This window comes from Acomys minous (assembly GCF_964271855.1).
Source record: "Acomys minous genome assembly, chromosome: 1".
NCBI classification, from domain to species: Eukaryota; Metazoa; Chordata; class Mammalia; order Rodentia; family Muridae; genus Acomys; species Acomys minous.
The window spans coordinates 95318069-95334037 of record NC_140483.1 but is presented as its reverse complement, the minus strand read 5'-3'; the positions used below and the strand labels follow the sequence as shown (position 1 = coordinate 95334037).

The window sequence follows — 15969 nt, the reverse complement described above, 5'->3', positions numbered from 1 at the left end:
TGTGGTGGCACAGGACTTTAACGCCAGCACGGAGGGACAAAGGCAGGTCTGAGGTCAAGGCCATCGGTCTACAGCATCACTACCTGTTGCAAAATACCCCATTACAGCGAAGTACCTGAGACCTTTACTATAAGAATGAGTCCAACTGACTTGGAAACAGTGCTCAGGGCCAGGCAGGGCCTAGAAAAAGAGGAATTTGTAGTAAGCATAAAGACAGACGCTACTGATGGCGGATGCAAAGTGCATGGCCTCCTTCCTGAGCTCTGTTCACTGAAGGCAAAGCCCAGGGTTATAGCCTCAACAATTCTCAGGACTTGGGGGACTCAGGTGGAGGCTGGCTCCTAACAGCAAAGCAAAGGATCACCAAGTTGTTGGATTACTCTCTCTGCAGCGCTCCGGGAGACCAGGCACCGTTCTCCCTTCCTCTGAGGAAAGCAAGCTAGCTGCTCCACAGCCTGGCTCCTCCAGTGCTTCCTTTAAGCTGTGTCTTCTACAAGTACCAGTGTGCGACTCTGCAGAGATGGCTCAGTGGTTAAAAGCACCGGTTGTTCTTCCAGAGTTCCTGAGTTCAATTACAAACACCTACATGGTGGTGCCAACCACTGCAGGGCCTGACGTCTCACGGCATCTGATGCCCTCTCCTGGTGTGCAGATGCACATACAGATCTAACGTCCAAATACACAAAATATATAAACAAATTAAAACACAAGTACCTGTGTGTCAAGAGCCAAGAAAAATAAAGTGCCTTTTAACACAATATAGTGATTCCACACTGGTGAACAAGACAGCCACGAAGTGGCTAATGGATATGGCACACCCACTCAGAACACAAGGAAGGAGGTGCAATTTCAAACTTATTCCTCTTTATAGAATTTCTCAATACCTTCAGACCAAAGTTGACCATGGGTAACTAAAATTATAGAAAGCAAAATACACTATTCAATTATAGTCTCATATTAATTTGGAAAGCAGAGCATGGCAATCTCTCAAGCAGCCTCCTAAACACTTGAATGAACTTAAAAGTAGAATAAATAAAACCTACAACTTTCAGGACTTAAGAGCCTGCAAGGCCGGGCGTGCTGGCGCACACCTTTAATTCCAGTACTTGGGAGGGAGAGGCAGGTGGATTACTGTGAGTTTCTGGCCAGCCAAAGCTACACAGAGAAACCTTGTCTGAAAAGCCAAAAATAAAAAAGAGTCTGTAACTACAGCTCCTATACAGCATTTGCTACTCAGGGTTCTTCTCAAAACAACTAAACGGAAAGCATTTGTTGTTGTTGTTGTTGTTTTGTTTGTTTGTTTTTTGAGACAGGGTCTCTCTGTGTAGCCTTGACTATCCTGGACTTGCTTTGTAGACTAGGCTGGCCTCGAACTCACAAGGATCCGCCTGCCTCCCAAGTGCTGAGATTAAAGGCGTGCGCCACCACCGCCCAGCTCTAAATGGAAAGCATTTTAATAAAATGTTTAAAATAGGGCTGGAGACATGACTCAGAGGTTAAGAGCACTGTCGATTCTTCCAAAAGTCCCGAGTTCAATTCCCAGCAACCACTTGGTGCTTCACAACCGTGTATAATGAGATCTGGTGCCTTCTTCTGGCATGTGGGTGCACATGTAGGCAGAGCAGTGTATTCATAATAATAAATAAATGAATCTTAGCCAGCATGGGGGCACACGCCTTTAATCCCAGCACTCAGGAGGCAGAGGCAGGTGGATCACTGTGAGTTCGAGGCCAGCTTGGTCTACAAAAAGAGTTCCAGGACAGCCAGGGCTACACAGAGAAACCCTGTCTCAAAAAACCAAAACAAACAAACAAACAAACAAAAACCAGCCACCAACAAATAGACAGATAAAAGCAGAACAGAGTACAGGAAGTGTCACTCTGTATGCAGCCCCTTACCTCACGTTCTGAGTAGGGTTCCACCTTTCAGAGGGCAGCTCTCCACTCTGTGGGTCATCTACAGGCGGGTGAAGAATTGAAATACATACATCTCCATTCTACAAGACAACAATACGACACTCAGTAAATATGTAAAAAAAAAAAGAGAGAGAGAAAGAAAACCTGATATAAGCAATGTGTGATGACACATACCTGTAACCCCAGTACACAAGTGTAGGCAAAACGTTCAAGTATGAGGCCAGCCTGGGCTCACTATATAGTCACATCTGGTCTCAAAACACACACACACACACACACACACACACACACACACACTGTGATAAAAGCTAGGAATGATGGCACATGCCTTTAATCTCAGAACTTTGTAGGCAGAGGCAGGCAGATATATATATGAGTTTGAGGCTAGCTTGTTCTGCACATGAAATTCTAAACCAGTTAGGGCTACATAGTAAGAACCTGTCTTTATAAAGGAAAAAGGAAAAAAAAATGTCATGAATCTGCACATCGTTTTTTGATTAAAAAAAAATTTCCTCATTCCTTTTTACTATGGAACAAACAATTCTCCATATTCAAATTCAAAGCTGAAGAAGATTAAATATTATAAAATTTTATTTGAACCAGGCATGGTGGCATATACCTATAATCCCAGCACTCAAAGAGACAAGAGACAGGACAGCGTCTCTCAAGTTTGAGGCAACATGATCTACTGTCAAGCCCAGGCCACACAGGGCGCTACTCAAACAACACAGAACATCTAGGACTCTCCTACCTGCCTGCACCGTCCTTCTGAAACAAACGTAAAAAACCAAACACGGGAAGTCCTGAATACACGGTTAAAAACTAACTGCTGTGGTTATTATGGTTTGCTGCACATACACATTGTAAGATCTAATCCAACAAGTACATTCAGGGTACTTCAAACACATGTGCCACAGAGGTATACAAATATATATTCAATAGAAAATTACAGGCTAAGTAAAATATAGTTATTTGGTCCTCCTCTTCCCTCCCCTTCCTTTTCCCTGTTGTTTTTTGAAGCCAGGGTTTTGCTGGGCGTGGTGGCGCAGGCCTTTAATCCCAGCATTCGGGAGGCAGAGGCAGACGGATCCCTTTGAGTTGTAGGCCAGACTCACTGGTCTACAAAGCGAGTCCAGGACAGCCAATGTTAAACCGAGAAACCCTGTCGTGGAAAAAAAAAAAATCAAGACAGGGTTTCCCGGTGTAGCCCAGTCTATCCTGAAACTCTGTAGACCAGGCTAGCCTCAAACTCAAAAGATCTACCTGTCTCTGACTCCTGAATGTGCGCCGCCAATACTCGGCAAGTCTTTTTTTTTTTTTTTTTAATCAAAGCTAGGAGGTGAACTAAGATGTAAGAGTGTAATACAAAGTTATTATATGTAACTCAAATTTAAAAGAAATAGATGGGCTGGAGAGATGGCTCAGAAGTTAAGAGCACTGGCTGCTCTTCCAGAGGACCTGAGTTCAATTCCCAGCAACCACGCGGTGGCTCACAACTATCTATACTGTGATTGATGCCCCCTTCTGGCCTGAAGGTGTACGTGCAGGCAGATCACTGTATATAAAATAACAAGTAAATCTTTTTTTAAAAAAGAAATGAGAAAAATAGGTATTTACAGAATTATAAAGTAGAGCTTCCAAAAATGTCTGTGTGTTGGGCAGTGACAATGGCATTACATGTCTTTAATCCTAGCACTCAGGAGGCAGAGGCAAGTTGATACTCCAGAGACAGAGGCAGGTGGATCGCTGTGAGTTTGAATCCATCCTGGTCTACAAAGCAAGTCTAGGACAGCCAAGGCTATACAGAGAAACCCTGTCTTGAAAAACCAAAACCAAAAAACAAAACAAAACTAAAAAAAAAAAAAAAAAACCATTAAGGAATGCTGAGAAGAGAAATAGTCACACCAACTGATTATCCCAAACCAAATTGTCAGCCCTAAAAACATACATATAAGTAACATTATATAGACTGAGTGGGTTCTATTATATACATATGTATACACATATATATATAACAATAATTATTTTTTAAAAAAGAGACCATGAAATTGAAAGGGAATAAGGAGGGAGAGGTAAATGAGGGACTGTGGAGAGACAAAAGGCAAGGAGAAAATGCTTAGCTGTGTTATAATCTCACACATACACTTTTAAAGGTTTATAACAGCTAATTTTGGGTGGTGGTGGTGGAGGAAAACAGGGTATTACTATGTAGACCAAGGTGGACTAGAACTTGTTATGCAGAATAGGCTGGCCTCAAACTCAAGTATATCTGCCTGCCTCTGCCTACCAAGTACTGGGACTAAAGGTATGAACCACCACGCCCACCAATCAAATCTTTTGAAAAAATAATAGCACCTGTATTAGGCAGCTCACAATCACTTGTAGCTCCAGCTCTGGGGGCTGTCACCTCTGGTCAGAAAAGCTTCTTTTTGCTGTAGACAATGATTAACTTGCAAAGACTCATAACTACTCAAAGTGCAGAGAACAGGTGAGAAGTGACAGCTCAGTCACAAGCAGAACATCTCTATCACCCTCTGCACGCTCAGGGACATCACAGAAAGGCTGTAAAGTCAGGAGACTGTGGCCTGCTCGCTTCTGGACATGGCAACACTGCTGGCGCTCTCTTGAACTCACAGGAGCTATGACTGCCTTCCTAAGCCCTGCACGACATCATCCGGCCACGGAGAGGGAAGGAGCTGGTGAGGACCCACCCTTCCTCGAGGATTTATACAGTTAATGGTTGCTAAAGTATTGGCACTACTAGTAGTGTGCACCACTTAGAAGATGCCCAGGCTCTTGTGAGCAAGCACATGCAACTCGTCTACCTGTCTCTGCCTCCTGAGTGTGCACCTGCGTCTGCCTCCTGAGTGTGCACCTGTGTCTGTCTCCTGAGTGTGCACCTGTGTCTGCCTCCTGAGTGTGCACCTGTGTCTGCCTCCTGAGTGTGCACCTGCGTCTGCCTCCTGAGTGTGCACCTGTGTCTGCCTCCTGAGTGTGCACCTGTGTCTGCCTCCTGAGTGTGCACCTGTGTCTGCCTCCTGAGTGTGCACCTGTGTCTGCCTCCTGAGTGTGCACCACCAACACTCAGCAAGTCTTTACAACAGAAAAGTGAACAGGGTAGAAAGAGGACTAGATGGGAAGAGAAAAAGAATTAGTAAGGACAGAAGTGGGACAAGAGGGATTAATATGAGAGAAGACAATCAAAATTATATTCATGCTCATAATTGTCATAGTGAAACCCATTATGAATAGTCAGTAAATACTTTTTGTTTTTGTTGGGTTTTTTTTTTCTTTTGTTTTTTGTTTTGAGACAGGTGTCTGCCCTCAGACTCACAAATCTACTTTTCTAGAAGCAAAAACGTATCCCTTTAACCTGCTTTGTTGTTTTTGAGACAGGTCTCGTGATGTAGCCTTGGCTAGCCTGGAGCTCTATCTGCACTAGGCTGGCCATGAGCTCACTGAGCCCACCCGTCTCTACCTGCTATCAGCATGGCTGGCTAGCTCAAGCTGTAACATCAATAACTGGCGTGGTGCACACATCTGTAATCCCAACCCTTGAAAGGCAGGGGCAGAAGGACGGCTCCGGTTTGTGCTAGTCTAGTTTACACAGTGAGATACAGATCTGTCTGCCATAACTACAGAGGAAAACTGTTTCAAATAGACGCACACCTTTAATCCCAGCACTCGGGAGGCAGAGGCGGGCGGATCGCTCTGAATTCGAGGCCAGCCTGGTCTACAAAGCGAGTCCAGCATAGTCAAGGCTACACAGAGAAACCCTGTCTCAAACAAGCAAATAAAAGGGTGAGGAGATGCTGGGCTACAAGCAGAACTCAGTATTAGCACTCCCAACACCACAGAGCCACACTCCAGCGGTTCTTAGCACATTCACAGTGCTGTGTAACTGACGTTTCTAGTAGCTGTCAAGTTCTGTCCCACCAGTTTAAACCACTTAGTGGTTTTCCTTCATTCATTTCCCTAGTCTTTAGTCACTACCAACTTTTTTTGTTTTAATGCCTTATATATTCTGGACCTTTACTATAAATGTAATTAAGCAATGTGCAACCCTTCCTCTGGCTTTTTCCATTTAGTGGAATGTTCCAGAGTTGTCTTTACTTTGTAGCAGGTGCAGTGAGCTTATGCTGTATTTCCTGCTGTCTGAACAGTACTGCTCGCTACGCTTGTATGCTTGCCCTATGTTGCTTCTTTTCCCTCAGACTGGCACTGTGAGGTTAGTTGTAAGGGCTGTGTTTAACTGTCAAGAGAGTTTTTCTAAAAGCATGTGTGCCATCCTGTGAGTTAGCAGCAGTGTGTGGCACGCAGTTTCCTCACAGCCTCACCACTTGTTTTCTGTCGCTCAGTGCAGCTATCTTATCTTGGTGTGAAATAAAGTCTCACTGTGGGCTTGATGTGTGTTTCAGTTCATTAATTGTCACGTTCTTATAATCTCCAACCTGTTGTTGGCCAATCTGGCCTAAAACTCCTGGGCTTTGGTAATCCTGCCTCAGTCTCCTGTATACACACTTGTGGCTAACTTTGGTTATTTTTCAATTAGGTAAATCTTCTTATTACTCAGTTTTTTAGTCTTAAAAGAACTTTACAGACTGAGCTTGGCTTCAAACACAGGAATCCTCTCGCCTCTCCCTCTTGAGAATATTTCTGAGAAGTTTTTGAACAATATTATGATTTTTTGTTTGTGGAAATCCCAACTATAAATGAAACTGTTCCTTTCCTCTTGTGCTAATTTTTATGTCAACTTAACATAGACTAGAACATCTGGAAAGAGGCAACCTTAACTGAAGAAATGCCTCTACCAAATTCTCTGTAGACAAGTCATTGGGGCATTTCCTGACTGCTGACTGATGTGGTGTGGGGGTGCAGTGTCACCCTTGGGCAGGCGGTCCTGAGTTGTGTAAGAAAGCAGGCACGAGCAAGGCAGAAAGCAGACTTTATTTTTTTTATTTTTGATGAAGTTGTTTTGTTTTTTGAAACAGGGTTTCTCTGTGTAACAGCTCTGGCTATCCTGGAACTCACTCTGTAGACCAGGCTAGCCTTGAACTCATGGAGATGCACATGCCTCTGCCTCCCAAGTGCTGGGATTAAAGGTGTGCGTCACCACTACCCAGCAAAAGCAGACTTTCTCAACAGCCTCTGCATTAGTTCCTACCTTGGCTTTCCTCAATGGACAGTGATGTAGAATATGCAACCCAAATAACCCTTTTCCTCTGAAGTTGTCATGTTTTATCACAACAGAAATCATAGCCAGGACAACACTCAATATACTTGGTGCTATTTGTTAAGCCTATTGATTCTAACTGGACGTCATAGTTCCCACCTAGGACCCCAATATTTGAGAAGATGAGGAAAGAAGACCACGTGTTGGAGGCTAGTCTGCACTGCAGAGCAAGATCATGTATCAAGAACAAAAACTCTGGCAACTATAGATGATTTCAATTCTTCATTATGGTGGCACAAAATTCTCTTGGTAATAACAGATTCATACTATGTTGTAATTCTTTTGTGATGTTGTTTTGGCCTTCCAGGTCTCTTATTTCCTTATAAATTTTATAGTTATCTTGCCACTGTCTGCAAAAGCAGAGACAAAGATTTTGATATGGGGATTGTTTACGGGTCAGACTGCCAAATACTATCTTTAGTTGGTAAAGCAATTGCTGCACAACCATGAAAATTTAAATTCAATCCCAGGAGGCACATAAAAAGCTGAGTGCTGCCGGGTGCTGATGATGCACACCTTTAACCCCAGCACCTGGAAGGAAGGCAGAGGCAGACAGATAACTATGAGTTCAGCCTGATCTACAAAGAGTTCCAGGACAGCCAGGGCTACACAAAGAAACCGTCTTGAACAAACAAAATAAAACAGCTAAGTGACATGTATGACATAATAAAATAATAATAATATAGGAAGGGAAGGGAAGGGAAAGGAAAGGAAGGGGAGGGGAGGGAAGAAAGCAGGCAAAGGTGTATACCTGGGGCCCCCCTTAACTAGTTTGGCAATGAGGTTCTCTCCTGGTTTTCCATGTGTGCACACACAGGGACACCCAAAACAATTGCTTTTATTAGCACATATAAATGTACAAAACACTGGAGTTTGGTCTAATGTTTTCATATACAGAGACAGCACATTCAGATGGCACTCACACACCCTCTGCACGCTCTCTCTCTCCTCTCCTGACGGCCCCTGCCTCCTTCCAGGAGTCCCGCTCTCCTTCTATGTCTCTCTGTCTCATTCCTATTTTTAAGTTTTGAAAGAGAAAAAAAAAAACCCATAATGTCTGTCTTTCTGAATTTGGCTTATTTTGTTTAACCTAATAACTGCTGTTTCTGCTCATTTTCCTACAAATGACAGGACTTTATTCTTTTTGGCTGGGTAATATTCTGTGGTGAGTATACACTACATCTTCTTGTCCCCCATGTGTTGTTGTTTGTTTTAGAATAGGGTTTTTTTTACATAGTCCTGGCTATCCACAGGCCTCAGGTGGCCTCTACTCAGAGATATACCTGCTTGTGCCCCCGGAGCAGCACCACACCTGGTCTGCTAGGGCATGGCAGGAACACTATCTGGCCGGGTACTTGCTAAGCCCAGGACACCCTCACACTTGCAGAAATCATCCTGGTTTCATCCCCCTAAGTGTTGTAATAATAGGAATGTTCTAGTATGTCCAGTTTATGTGGTGTTGGCAATTAATTGATTAACTTAATTGTTGTGAACAGTGTCAAGGTAAGTGCAGGCAGGCAGGAATCCCCACTGTTTCTTTGATTCCCCTGAGTATATAGCAAGGAATAACACAACTAGGTCACATGATAGTTCCTTTTTTTTTTTTTTGAGGAACCTCCATGTTGATTTTTATAATGGCTTTACTAACTCACATGCACAACTATATTTAAAAAATTTAAAAAACTATGATTGGTGTGAGGATTAATGCTAGTTGTCAATTAGATGGAATTTGATTAGAATCTCAATGGGAACAATTTTTCTGAGCATATCTGTGAGAAAGTATCTAATTTGAGAAGATCCACCCTAAATATGGACAATGCTACTCTGATTTAAAAAAAAAAAAAGCAGAGTGAGGTGGGGGTGAGGTGAGGTAGGGTGGGGTGTGTCACACACCTTTAATCTCAGCACTAAGATCTCTAGGAGTTGAGGCCAGCCTGGTGTACAGAGTGAGTTCCAGGACAGCCAGCGCTACACAGCAAAACCCTGTCTTGAAAACCCCCAAAATACATACAAACAAAAAGCAAGAATGACCATGAAATACAGTTTTTTAAAAAAGGGCTGGAGGGGCAGGAGAGATGGCTCAAAGGTTAAAAGCACTGGCTGCTCTTCCAAAGGTCCTGAGTTCAATTCCCAGCAACCACATGGTGACTCACAACCATCTGTAATGTGAACTGGTGCCCTCTTCTGGCCTGCAGGGGTTCAAGCAAGCAAAACACTGTATACATAATAAATAAATATTTTTTTAAAAAGGAGGGGGTTGGAGAGATGGCTCTGCCATTAAAAGGCTAGGCTCACAAAAAGCTAGGTGTGGTGGCACACACTTGTAATCCCAGCACTTTGGGAAGCAGAGGCAAGTGGATTGCTGTGAGCTCAAGGCCAGCCTGATATACAAAGTGAGTCCAGGACAGCCAAGGCTACACAAAGAAACGTTTTCAAAAAACAAAAAACAAAAAACAAAAGAAAACAAAAAACAAACAAAAAGAGTACTGTTTACAGTTCATGTAGTAGAGTACTTGTACTTATCTAGTTTGCTCAAAGCCCTAGATTTGAGCTCCAGATCCTTTCAAAGAAAGATCAACCGGCCAGTGGTGGCACTCACCTTTCATCTCAGGAAGCAGAGGCTGGGAAGCTCTGAGTCCAAGCCCAGCCTGGCCTACAGAGTGAGTTACAGGACAGCCAGGGCTACACAGAGAAAAAACCTGTCTTGAAAAAAACCATTTACAAAAAAAAAAAAAAAAAAAAAGAAAGAAAGAAAGAAAGAAAGAAAAGGAAGGAAGGAAGAAAATTGAACACTATTAACTGATAACAAAATCTTAACACAGCACTCAGCACTTTTACCTAAGATAAAGTTACAAAGCTGAAGTACATTGTTTCCAGTAATTTAAAATGAGGCCACCCACAGACGGTGGTGGTGGTGATGGTGGTGGTGGTGGTGGTGGTGATGGTGGTGGTGGTGGTGCAGGCTTTTAATCCCAGCACTCTGCAGGCAGAGGTAGGTAGATCTCTGAGATAGAGGCCAGCCTGGTTACAGAGCCAATTCTAGGACGGCCAGGGCTATATGGAAAAAACCTGTCTCAAAACAAACAAACACATAAATGTAAGAAAATGAGGGTAGGGCCGGGCAATGGTGGTGCACGCCTTTAAATCCCAGCACTCTGGGAGGCAGAGGCAGGTGGACTGCTGTGAGTTCAAGGACAGCCTGGTCTACAAAGCGAGTCCAGGACAGCCAAGGGCTACATAGAGAAACCTTGTCTCGAAAAAAACTTAAAAAGAGGGTAGGAATTTGGTGCACAGGTATAACCCAACTGCTGGGGCCTCTGAAGCAGAGCTACACTGACTACGTTTCATGTATATATATATATATATGTATGCATGCATGCATGTATGTACATGAAAATGTACAGGTTAAGGCAATATAATAACTTTGAAAGCAGCATTGAGGTTTCTATAGTGAGTTCCTTTAACAGCCAGTCTCAAAAAAAAAAAAAAAAGACCTGGGGACTGCAGACATGGCTCAGCAATCAAACCTTGGCTGCTCTTACAGAGTACTCTAACTCAATCACCAACACACACAAGGGAGCTTGCAAAAACATCTAAGTCCAGTTCCAAGGGATCTCACACCCTTTTTTCTGGCCACCATATGTGGTAGGCAGACACCCATAAACATAAAATAAAACATAAAAAAAAAAAAAAAGACAAAGAACCAAAGCTGAACGCCATAGCTCTCACCTATTAATTCTGCGGATGTGGGAAGCAGAGGCTACAGGGTTCTAATGAGTTCAGGCCAATCTGGGCTAGTGAGACCTTATGTCCCTCCCACTTTCCCCAAAGCAACACAACCAAACAAAAGGGATCCTGGGAGTTAGGAATGGTGGTAGGTACCTTTAATCCCACCACTGAGAAAGACTAAGCAGGAGAATCGAGAGTCTGGTGCCACCCAGGAATGAAATCCTGACTCAAAATAGCCAAAGTAAGAGCTGTTTGTGTAACCCACCGTTCCTTAGCCTTTAAATCTGGCTTCATGTCAAGGAGTGTCTCGCCTTGTGATGTGTGTGTGCCCCACGTCTGCTGGGTGTCCAGAGGCGTCAGGAGAGGTTCCCAGAGCTAGAACCGTGGACGGCTGCAGCCGCCATTTGGTGCTGGGAGCCAAACCTGGATCCTCTGCAAGGGCAGCCAGTGCATTTAACTGCTAGATTACTCTCTAGCCCCACGTGACTTTTAAAAAGTCTAAGGTTGCTATAAAAAGTATTATTATTATATTTTATTTTATTGGTTTTTCAAGACAGGGTTTCTCTGTGTGGCCTTGGCCTTGACTCATTTTGTAGATCAGGCTGGTCTCAAACTCACAAAGATCCACTTGCCTCTGCCTCCTGAGTGCTAGGATTACAGGTATGTACCACCTTGCCAGGCCAAAAAATTACTTTTAAAAGTTTATCTAAATAGTTTTGGTTTTTTGTTGTTGTTGTTGTTGGTTGGTTGGTTGGTTTTTGGTTTTTCAAGACAGGGTCTCTCTGTGTAGCCTTGGCTGTCCTGGACTCGCTGTGTAGACCAGGCTGGCCTCGAACTCACAGTAATCCACCTGCTTCTGCCTGCTGAGTGCTGGGATTAAAGGCATGTGCCACCATTCCCGGCTATCTAAATAGTTTTTAATGTGCCTAAAACATTTGGGCAATGAAAACAAAGTTAACCTTAAATTTTAAAAATTTTGTTATTTAAATTTTTCATGAGTTTAATAACAATTAGATATTAAATAATCTCTAGTTTGAAAGATCATAAGACTGATGGGGCTGGAGAGATGGCTCGGAGTTAAGAGCACTGACTGCTGGGTTCAATTCCCAGCAACCACATAGTGGCTCATAACCATCTATAATGTGATCTAATGTCCTCTTCTAGCCTACAGGTGTCCATGCAGACAGAGCACGGTATACATATTAAATAAACAAAACTTTAAAATAAAGACTGCAATAATATAATCTTTCTAATAAATCCTAATATGTTATCTTTAGTTTTGTCAGTTGGTTTCTAATTAGGATAAATTATTTACTTAGTATTTAGAGAACCTAGAATCCCTTCAAGATAGCAGATAATTCTTTTTTTTTTTTTAAAGATTTATTTATTATGTATGTATACAGTGTTCTGCCTACATGTACACCTACAGCCAGAAGAGGGCACCAGATCTCATTATAGATGGCTGTGAGCCACCATGTGGTTGCTGGGAATTGAACTCAGGACCTCTGGAAGAGCAGCCAGGGCTCTTAACCGATGAGCCATCTCTCCAGCCCCAATAGCAGATAATTCTATCCACTGTGCAGAAGAAAGTGACGCAGTTTAGTCCAACCAATAAAATAATATAAACAATCAAAAAAGAGAAGTAGAAATGTGCTTTCATTTGTTTCACTTTCTGAACTATGCTGCTGTTGATTTCACCACCTATCAATGGCCTTGTTACCCAAATAACAACACAGCCAGGACTGGCACAGTGATTCGCCACACCCTGACAGCAGGAGAATGCTCAGACCCAACACTGGCGACTCTGGCAAAGTAAGCAGGTGGGACAAAGGAGAGGAAAGGGATCAAAAGCACACGCCACAATGCGGACCGGGGTTTTTGTTTGTTTGTTTTTTGACATCTATGTATAATTTATTTTGGGGGTGAGTAGTTGAAGGTGCCAATGGTACGTGTAGAGACCAGAGGACAACTCCGAAGAGTCAGTTCTCTGATTCCACCATGTAGGTTCTGGAAATAATTAAACTCAGGTCTTTAGGCTTGGTGGCAGCCCCACTGCTGTCCCCTACCTGATTATGTTAAACGCTTAAAACATTTCAGGAGGCTGTTGCTACAGAGGAAACCCATATCACGTTTTCATCATTTTTTTCTGTCTTGGAAAAAAACAAAAACTGTGCATGTCTAGTACCTCACCTGGGAGGCTCCGAGGACTAGAAGTTGGAAGGCAGCCTGAGAAGAGATGTACACGTGAGGACTGAGTGGAGGCAGGGGCGTGAAGACGCCTCACAGGAAAGGCACAGTGTGCAAAATAAAGGAATGCTCTACTAGGCTAATACAGTTCCCCAGCATTGTCACGATTTAGCCCAAAGCTAAATGTTTCGACCAACAGTTCTAGAAATGCCATAGGCCCACTGACTTGTCCAACAGAAGAACCTCACCTTGGGTTTATTCCAAAAGAGGCTCTCAAATGCTCAGCAGTAACTCCTGAAAGGAGGCCAGTCCAAATGTAGTAGGATAAATCCCCCCAAAAAGCTGGGTCTCTGACCATAGCAACAGGTGACCCTGGCTGTGAAGTTAGACAGGCACACAAATAAATTCATGTGACGTCACTAAACTCTTCAAGTGCAAATGTTAGCACACGTGCTTACAATCTTAGCAATGCACTGCAAAGGGTTCACACTTCCCTCTGTAACTGGAATGTGACTATACACATTATAAAACTACCCTTGGTTTTAAATAAGTAAGCCAGAGACTATAAAATAAAGTACAAAATCATGAATATTTGTCTATAGTTACTGAAAAACACAATTTACTGAGTGAGAGACACAGTCTATTTTAGAGGTGGTTATTGTGTGTGTGTGTGTGTGTGTGTGTGTGTGTGCGTGCATGCCTGTGCATGTTGCTGATAATCCAACTCAGGGACTGACTGTTAAAACCCTAGTCTCTTTTTAAAGAAATAATCTGAAAAATAAAAACCACAGAGAATATTATGACGAATGTCTCTTACCTCATAAATGTTGGGGTGCCACATTTTGGTCAAGAATCTGAAGGTAGGTGGTGAATATGGATAGTCAATAGGAAATTTAATATGTGCCTGGAAAGAAAAAAAAGATACGCTAATAAACGAGACAAGTTATTCACTTGCCTAATAATTCACCATATTATATCCCAAACAAACAAGGTTCCTTTCTAAAGAGCATGCTACTGAGAATAAATTATTTATAGTATCAGGGTTATTAGCATGTTCTTTTAGCATCTCATCAAATATTGATGCCTTTGTTAAATTATAAAAATTAACAGATACTATTATTTTTATGAGTAAAAATTCTACTCAAGAGAATGAAAGGTAAGATGCGCCCAATACTGAGGCTGCTGTTCCCATGCAAAGAACAGGCCCAAGGCCACTGAACACAGGTGTGCACCCTCCTGCTCAGCCAGTTCTCAGGCTAGGCTACCATTGTTTTATGGCAAACAAAACAATTAATATGGTTTTCTAGTAAAGACTACAGAACAAATACAGTTTTTCTTTTTTTTTTTTTTTTTTTTTTTTTTTTTTTTTTTTTTTTTTTTTTTTTGGTTTTTCGAGACAGGGTTTCTCTGTGTAGTCTTGGCTGTCCTAGACTCGCTTTGTAGTCCAGGCTGGCCTCGAACTCACAGCGATCCGCCTATCTCTGCCTCCCGAGTGCTGGGATTAAAGGCGTGCGCCACCACGCCCGGCCCAGTTTTTCTTTTTATTGTCATCTTGCAATCATTCTCCTCACTCAAACGATAATGCCGACATTTTGATATGGTTTCTTTTCAGTGGTTCTTTTCCATGTACAAGGCTCCCCCACTCCATACACACACACACTCTTAACAAGGCGCTTGCCAGCTGAGCGTGGTGGCGCACGCCTTTAATCCCAGCCCCTGGGCGGCAGAGGCGGGTGGATCGCTGTGAGTTCGAGGCCAGCCTGGTCTACAAAGAGAGTCCAGGATAGCCAAACAAAAACAAGGCGCTTGCCACCAAGTCTCATGACTTGAGTTTAATTCCCAAGTCTCACAGGGCCAACTCTCACACATTTCCCATCACTAAACAAAGTTTTTAAATCTTTTTTTTTTTAAAGAGTTATTATGTATACAGTGTGCACCAGATCTCATTATAGATGGTTGTGAGCCACCATGTAGTTGCTGGGAATTGAACTCAGGACCTCTGGAAGAACAGTCAGTGCTCTTAACCGCTGAGCCACCTCTCCAGCCTTAAATCTTATTTTTAAATTATGTATTTTATTTGCACTGAATGTTTTGTGAGCATGATGTATATGTACCGTATGTGCGCCTGGGAACTATGGAGTCCTGAGGGGTGTGACCCCCTGAACCTGGAGTTATGGGTGGCTGTGAGCCACCGCGTGGGAACTGGGAGTCAAACCTGGATCCTCTGCAAGAGCAACAGGTGCTTTTAACCATTGAGCCAAGTCAGCAGGTGCGCTTTTCTTTTCTTTTCTTTTTTTTTTTTTGATAGCAGGCTAGGAATGTAGTAGCTCAGTAGTACACTTCCCTAGCATGTATGAGGCCCTAAGTTCTGACAAAAAATGAAAAAATTGACATGGGGGTAGTAGATGGGGCAAAAATAAACAAAATTTTATAATGTATTTACATGAAAATATCACAATAAAATACATTTATGTTAACCAAAAAGATTCAGAAAGGAAATTTTAACACCCCAAAATGTAAGCATACAGAATGCTATTGCTCATATAATACCATGAACTTTTTTTAAATTATAAAATATTCTTATGGTGGGCCAGCCTGAGCCTCTTAAGATTGTCTCAAAAATACAAAAAAACTAGCCAGAGTGGGGCCCCTGTAATTCTAGCCACAGGAGACCTAGTGTTCAAGCTCAGTTTCAGCTGCATAGTAAGTTTGAAGCCAGCCTGGTGCTACATTAGACACCACCAGAAAGGTAAGTACTTGTTTTGTTTTTAAAAAGATTTTATTTAATTATTTATCATATGTGAGTGCTTTGCCTGCATGTACACCTGCAGGCCAGAAAAGGGGATTATATCACATTATAGATGGTTGTGAGCCACCATGTGGTTGCCGGGAGCTGAACTCAGG

The 15969-nt window shown here is 42.7% G+C and overlaps 1 protein-coding gene and 1 long non-coding RNA gene across 2 annotated transcripts in view; one reads left to right on the top strand and one right to left on the bottom strand.

The window, feature by feature from the left end:
- UBE2R2 (ubiquitin conjugating enzyme E2 R2) overlaps positions 1–15969 on the bottom strand; it is a 51725-nt gene that overhangs the window by 8735 nt on the left and 27021 nt on the right. The window contains exons 2-3 of the mRNA XM_084775822.1: positions 13883–13969; positions 1899–1996 (exon numbers count right to left, since the gene is read on the bottom strand). Of these exons, the coding sequence (XP_084631948.1) occupies positions 1899–1996; positions 13883–13969 (185 nt within the window). The remainder of the gene's footprint in view (positions 1–1898; positions 1997–13882; positions 13970–15969) is intronic.
- Positions 14401–15969, top strand: part of LOC311594341 — a 59122-nt gene continuing 57553 nt past the window's right edge. Inside the window, exon 1 of the long non-coding RNA XR_014778062.1 lies at positions 14401–14557. This is a non-coding gene — a long non-coding RNA (uncharacterized lncRNA). The remainder of the gene's footprint in view (positions 14558–15969) is intronic.